At 34.7% G+C, this 7,500-nt stretch overlaps 1 protein-coding gene across 1 annotated transcript in view; it reads right to left on the minus strand.

Moving 5' to 3' along the window:
* LOC307145644 (nephronectin) overlaps positions 1-7,500 on the minus strand; it is a 14,411-nt gene that overhangs the window by 60 nt on the left and 6,851 nt on the right. The window contains exons 5-12 of the mRNA XM_079849004.1: positions 7,146-7,265; positions 5,839-5,973; positions 5,678-5,770; positions 4,220-4,816; positions 2,372-2,455; positions 2,189-2,287; positions 1,276-1,544; positions 1-55 (exon numbers count right to left, since the gene is read on the minus strand). The exon at positions 1-55 is cut by the window's left edge and continues 60 nt beyond it. Coding sequence (XP_079705130.1) covers positions 1-55; positions 1,276-1,544; positions 2,189-2,287; positions 2,372-2,455; positions 4,220-4,816; positions 5,678-5,770; positions 5,839-5,973; positions 7,146-7,265 — 1,452 coding nt within the window. The remainder of the gene's footprint in view (positions 56-1,275; positions 1,545-2,188; positions 2,288-2,371; positions 2,456-4,219; positions 4,817-5,677; positions 5,771-5,838; positions 5,974-7,145; positions 7,266-7,500) is intronic.

Genomic DNA, 7,500 nt, shown 5'->3' on the forward strand with positions numbered 1-7,500 from the left:
CATCCACTGTGATTTCTCCATGTTTCCCTCGCCGTCTCTCTGCCTTCAGCACAATCTGATACAAACAACAGCAGTCAATAAACTATAATCAAAATGCAGATGATCAATAATCAGAAACAGCAGGATGGATACTATTATAACATCCTAAACGCTATTTACACAACTTTGGTTTTAATGTATTAAACCGACAAATTAAGTCAAATAAAAACTCCAGTTTTTCAGGATTTTGATCTCGAAACTCAACGAAAAATCAACAAAATGTTGCATGTTTTGCAATCCTGCATAATCTGCCATTTAACTGCAAAATAATCTCAAAAAGCACAGTACTACTTAAAGTCATTGACACGTTAATGTGATAAAGAAAGAAACATTTGATTATTCAATATCTGTAGTATTTTGTAAACAAATACTGGTCATCCTTGTGTGCTGAGTCCGAAAGTTTCGTCCGAATATTTCGCACGTTAAAAAATAAATACGACCTCATGTTGTGTCAATCACGTTTACACACTGCCTGCGAAACTTTCGTCCGACATAAAAAAATTCGGATCGGGTTCAAATTTCTGCGTTTTTCGCATCTGTATCAAGCATTCTGAGAGGGGTTTTGACAATTAAGAGCCACCCAATGACGAATACGAAAAAACTCAGTGTTCAAGGACCTTAAAGAAACACGCCGACTTTTTGGGACTTTAGTTTATTCACCGTATCCCCCAGAGTTAGATAAGTCCATACACACCCTTCTCATCTCCATGCGTGCTGTAACTCTGTCTGACGCACCCACCGCTAGCCTAGCTTAGCACAAACACTGGAGGTAAATGGCTCCAGCTAGCATACTGCTCCCAATAACTGACAAAATAACGCCAACATTTTCCTGTTTACATGTTACGGTCAATAAGTAAAAGTCCCAAAAACTCGTCATGTTCCTTTAAATCTAACTGAAAAACTTAAAGCACTCTTTTTTTTTATTTGTATAAATGTCTTATTGTTTCTTTGGTATTATTTTTTATAACAAAAATAAAAAATAACACAACAAAAGTTGTCAGAATTTGGTAAGATACAAGAATAAACTAGCGTTTCTGTCATGTATGACTATTGCACATCTAGTGTCATATAGTAAATTTGATATTCTAATTATAAAAAAAAAAAAAAAACCTGTCATTTTAGCAAAAATCCTGGTGGGACTGAATCAGCTGTGAATCATGACTGTTCAGCAATGAACTGATTCAGCTTTTAAGTAAAAGAATATGTATTGGAAGCTGATGATTTATTCATGCTTACATCAACAAGGCCCCGCCCCCCAAGTGTGATTTGGGTGTGTCTCCAGCCGTGTCCTCCAGTCGTGGTCCAGACTGACGGACTGTGACTCCGCCCCTTTCTGACAAACACTTGCAGAGAGCCGATGTGGTTTCCGTGGAGACGGTGTCTAAACGCCAGACAGAGGTTGCCGCCCTGCCACGCCTTTGTGGGCGTGGCCAGCGGGACCGTAAGCCGCGCCCCTTTTACACTTCGTCTGTTTGTAGCCTCTGGTACTGACAGGTACCGCCCACCTGAGAGTGATTGACAGGTAAGAAAGTTGTACAGTCAAACCAAAAATTATTCAGACAGCCAGATATCATTTTTTATATTTTTTTACTAGTGGGTGCAGAACACTACAGTTCATTTCTGTAAGTGAGGAGAAGTAAACTGTGACATATAATACCCTAATATTCTTCATACAGTGACTACCAGTGACATTTATACAAATTTGGGAGCAAAAATGATTCGGACTCTTTGAGCTGACCATGTTTTGCTGAAGTGTTTTGTCTTTAATTGCTAATGCTCTTTTCACACACAGACTGAACAAAATGAAGCATTGCTTGGTGATTGTTTGAGCTAAACTGGTATTATGTAATTGTGTAGTTAAATTTAACAGCTGACAGATATTCATCATAATTCATGTGTGAGAGTCTAACAGAAGGACGGACAAAACCAGTGACATATCAACTGAGTTCATAACTCATATTTTATTACCATTTTCTAAACTATAGCGAATAAACTGTGATAATGTGTAGTACAGTAAAGTACAGTATTTATTAGCTTATTAACCTGTATTTTTTTTGGGGGGGGGGGGGGGGGGTCTCTTGTCATTTTTGTTTTGTAGGCAACAGGAGGTTCATGACTAGATGTTCTGTGTAGTTCTGATGTGTTTTACCAGCAGGATCATCTTTGATTTCCCATTTTAGATCTCCTTCTGAGTCCTTCATCCAAAAACACAAACCCTCATCAAACGAGCAGCTCACGACACCAGCCGCTGAAACATACACACACACACACACACACATCAGTAAGATTCACTGGTTTGTCTCGTCTATTTCGCAGAAGATGTGAATGTTACCTGGATCATCTCGCACAGACTCCGCTGTGTTTCCTAGCTCAACGTCAAAGTCCCAGTCAAAAAGGTTGTTCTCGTAACGTGGAACTAGAAGAAGAGAAATAAAACAATCAGAACTATTCTTATTAATGAACAGACACTCAGTTGTTATATTGTTAACCCTATGGTCCTCTACAGTCATTTTTGACCGAAAGATGTTACGGTTATTATTATTTTTTTTATTTTTTTACTTCATCGGAATGGTACAAAACGTGCCTTGGTAAAGGTTTTGGCACTTGCTATGTGTGAACACACACACACACACACACAAGCACACACACACACACACACGCACAGACACACATGCACAAAATACAACACATGGACTTGTTTAGATTTATGGCTTTGATTTTCACACAGTTTTAGAATACATGTTTTGAAAAACATTTATATTTCATATAAAAAAAGAATAAACTTAAACTTCAGCAATAATCTGCCACGTTTCTTCTTTAAAAACAGATCAAACTTCAGTCTGTGCTCCAAAGCATTCAAGATTTATGAAAATTCATGAAAATTTAATTTTCATGTCTAAGCTTAAAAAAGTGAATAAATGGATTATAGACTGCTGAATAAATATAATTGAGTGTCATTAAATCCCCTAAAAATACAAAATATTAAATAAAAACATTATCGAAATAAAATATAGTACAGTCATTTCACTGAAATAAAATAATAATAATAATTTGGGCATTTTCGACTGCGACGTGAGGATTTATCTGACTGTACGGAAATAGCGTCAAATGGTGATGTCTGATGTGTCGTTAGACCAGTTTCGTGATTCTTTAAAAGTACCGTAGAAAACAAATGGCCTTAGAGTTGGTAAGTTTGATGCATTTAATGTAAGTGAATCAGTGTAATCATTTTAATGAACTGATTCAATCTCGGCTAAGAACGTTTCCATTCATTTATAAAAACGTTATTTGGTGACACTTTACAATAAGGTTCATTAGTTAACATTAGTTAGCATTAACTAATAATGAACTTCACTTATACAGCATTTATTAATCTTTGTTAATATTAATTTCAACATTTACTAATACTTTACTAAAATCTTGTTAACATTAGTTAATGTACTGTGAACTAACATGAACTAACAATGATCAGCTGTATTTTAATTAACTAACATTAACAAATACTGTAACAAATGTATTGCTCATGGTTAGTTCATGTTAGTTAATACATTAACTAATGTTAACTAATGAACCTTGTTGTACAGTGTTAATGAGTGTAAAGTGTCTTAATGATCTCTGAATGTCCAGTCAAATGTTTTAAAAACATTTGTTTCTTGGTTATGTGAAGATTAAGGGAACATTCCATTTCATCAATCTTCAAACATTATTGGAAAGTTACTTTTGAATGTTCTCACAAGTACACTGTAAACAATATTTTCATGATTTGTTATTACAACTTTTTTAGTTTGTCAAATCAACTTAGATAATTAATGTGGTTAAGATAACATAATATTTTGAGATCCTGTTGATTAAATCAATCTCCTTTGTATTAACTCAAATTTTTAATTTCAATGAACTAAACATTTTAAGGCAACCAGATAACTTACATTTTTAAGTTAAACCAATAATTATTTTTTTACAGTGTAGTAACATTTAAAAAAAATAAAAATCTATAAAAAAAACAATAATCCATGAACATTATGTTTTTGTGCACATTTTGAGAACATTATTAAAGACCAGATAACTTTGAACAAACGTTCTATAAACGTTACTGGAAGAACATTAGTTCATAATCAGAACGAGATGTGTGTAAAGTTAATGTTTCTAGTGGCTGTATGTGTTAGTATTCTGCATGTCTCACTGTGTACGTCTCCTCTGGGCTTTGCGGTGCTCTCTCTGTGGACGTGGTTGTCCAGAGTCGTGGTGGAGCTCGTCTCCAGGGTCGTGTTCGATACAGACGCTGACGTGGTTATAATGGGACCTGTCGTTGGAAGTGTCTCTGTAGTTGTGGACGTCGTAGTTGGACTTGTGGTCGTCGTTGTCAGGGCTGTTGTAGTTGTAGATTCTGTCGTTGTCATAGCAACAGTAGTTGTAGATTCTGTCGTTGTCATAGCAACAGTAGTTGTAGATTCCGTCGTTGTCAGGGCTGTTGTAGTTGTAGATTCCGTCGTTGTCATAGCAACAGTAGTTGTAAATTCCGTTGTTGTCAGGGCTGATGGAGTTGTAGATTCCGTCGTTGTCATAGCAACAGTAGTTGGTGTTACTTTTGTAACAGCATTGCTTGTTGGAACTGAAGTTTCTTTGGTAGCGGTAGTGGTGGGAATTGCTATGGTTGTTGTTGTTGTTGTTGTGGTTTTATCTTTGGTGGTTGTCATGGGAGTTGTTGCCATAGAGACGGTGGTCGGACTGGCTGTGACTTTCACTGGTCTCGCAGGTTCAATAGTGACTTTAACAACAGCTAAAAAAAAACACACAGCATCACTTAACCCTCAACCTTCCCTCGCACTTTGTTACACATCTTTCCCTCGCGGGTAAAAATGACCCGAAGCCCTAATATTATAGCAAAAAAATGTTTGTCCAGAAAGCTGGATTTTGATAATATCTTTTCTATTTTTTTTATGCAATTTTTGGTTATTTTTTATTTTATTTACCTTTAAATTATTAGATTTGATCAATAAATAATAAATAAATAGTAATTTAAGCACATTCCTCACATTCTTTCAACTTAAATTCAAAATAACTCAATTTCATGCATAACCCTTTTAATCCAGCTCTAAATATCTTACATTGTGTGTCTTTGCCGACCTCTTGTGGAAAATAATAATATAACATGATATTTCATGACTCTTGCCACTAGATGGCATTATAGCTCTATATGGAGCAAATGAGCTGTTCCGCTGGGTCCTAAAGTCATGTCTCTTCAGTCTGCATTCAGATACACATTCTAAAAAAAAATTTTGGTAAAGTTTTAGCATTTTTAGTTTGAATTTTGAGCATTTTTAGGTTTTTCTGTGAACTGAAGCATTCCTCGCATTTCATTCATTCCTAAGGGGTCAAATCGACCCGCGAGGGAATTATTTATAACTTTGTTACACAAAACTCCTCGAATCCACTACATTTTCTTTGTGTGTATTCGTGGTTCAAGTGCAACAAAAGTCCCGGGGGCTTGGACACCTCTGAGGAACACTCAATTTTAGAATAAAAAAAAATAAAAAAAGAGTTTCGGGTCAAAATGACCCGAGCGAAGGAAGAAACACTCTAACAGAAAATATTATCCATCAATTGCATGGTGAATTATTGTAAGATCACACTCACGTACATTTGCAGTCGTAACCCTTGCCGTTAACACCTGGTGTACATTTGCATTTCTTGTGTCCCGGCTTGTCATAGCAAACCGAGGAAATCTTCTTATCTGGAAAAACCAAGAGTTTAGAGTCTGTGATTGAATACAGTCTACTGTGTTTCTCTCTGAACACACACCTGTGCAGTGATACTTCCCGTCGATGTGCTTCAGCTCAAAGCCTTCATGACATCTGCAGACGAAGCTGCCGAACGTGTTCACACACTTACGAAACCTCGCACACTTGGCTTGACCCGTCACACACTCGTCAACATCTGAGCAGAGCAAATCACAAGCATGTAGACTCAATACAGAGAGATTTCTGAGAGAAACACACAAAATAATCTCACATGCATATCCACAAAAATTAGAGAGTAAATTAGAGTGAACTAATAATGAGACTGCATTTCTCATTTTTTGATTTGAGTGTAAAATTACAGCAAAAATTATAGAGTAAATGAATAATGAAATGAATTTACTTTATAATTTTTGCTGTAATTTTACACTCAAAAATCAAAAGATAAAAATGAGAAATGTAGAGTAAACGAATAATGAAATTGCATTTCTCATTTTTATCTTTTGATTTGTGAGTGTAAAATTACAGCAAAAATTATGGAGTAAAGAGTAAATTAAGACTGAAATTACTATTTCTCATTTTTATCTTTTATTTTTTAAATGTAAAATTACAGCAAAGATTATAGAGTAAATGAATAATGAAATGAATTTACTTTATAATTTTTGCTGTAATTTTACACTCAAAAATCAAAAGATAAAAATGAGAAATGTAGAGTAAACGAATAATGAAATTGCATTGCTCATTTTTATCTTTTGATTTGTGAGTGTAAAATTACAGCAAAAATTACAGAGTAAATCAGAGTAAATGAATAATGATATTAAATGTAAATTTTATATATATATATATATATATATATATATATATATATATCATAATTTTATAATTATATAATAATATAATATTTATAATTTAGGGCAAAATGTCCTTGATTGTCAGGAAAATAATGATGCAATGCAAAAAATTATATAATGATTATATACTGTATACGTAATATATATAATGTTATATATTAAACATGCATTTTCAGTGAAGCTGCTTTGATGTGTTTTAAAGCGCTTTAAAAAGACTTGAATAGAATACAACAAAATTATGTTTATAAAATCACATTATATCTACATAAAAATAATTATAAATGTAATCTAAACCTAAAAAAAGTGTATATTATAAATAATTAATTATTATTATTATTGATATCTTTTTTTATTAATATGATTTATTAAAATTATACAAATTATCACAAAATAAAATTATAAATATAATCAATGCAAAATGCAATTTCAAATGTCTATCTTTTGACTTTTGAGTGTAGAATGACAGGTTTCTCTGGTGAGTGTATTTCGAGTGATGTGTGTGTGAACCCTGCATGCGTACCGACACACGTCCTGCCGTCGGGAGCGAGTCTCAGTCCTGGAGACGGACACTGACATGTGACCTCTCCTTTCATCACCGCGCACCCGTACTGACAGTTCGCCATCGCACACGTACGAGCATCTGCACACACACACACACACACACACACACACACACAGAACGAGCCCTAAGCATCTGCACTTTGTGTATGCTTCATGGAGACAGCAATCCCATAATGCACTGTGACATACTCAGCAAAAAAAGTCAACTATAATCAATGCGCTGACTATGGTTTGGGTACAACAACACACACACACACACACACACACACACACACACACACACACACACACACACACAATTGCGTCCCAATTCA

The sequence above is a fragment of the Squalius cephalus genome (genome assembly GCF_949319135.1).
Source record: "Squalius cephalus genome assembly, chromosome: 18".
NCBI classification, from domain to species: Eukaryota; Metazoa; Chordata; class Actinopteri; order Cypriniformes; family Leuciscidae; genus Squalius; species Squalius cephalus.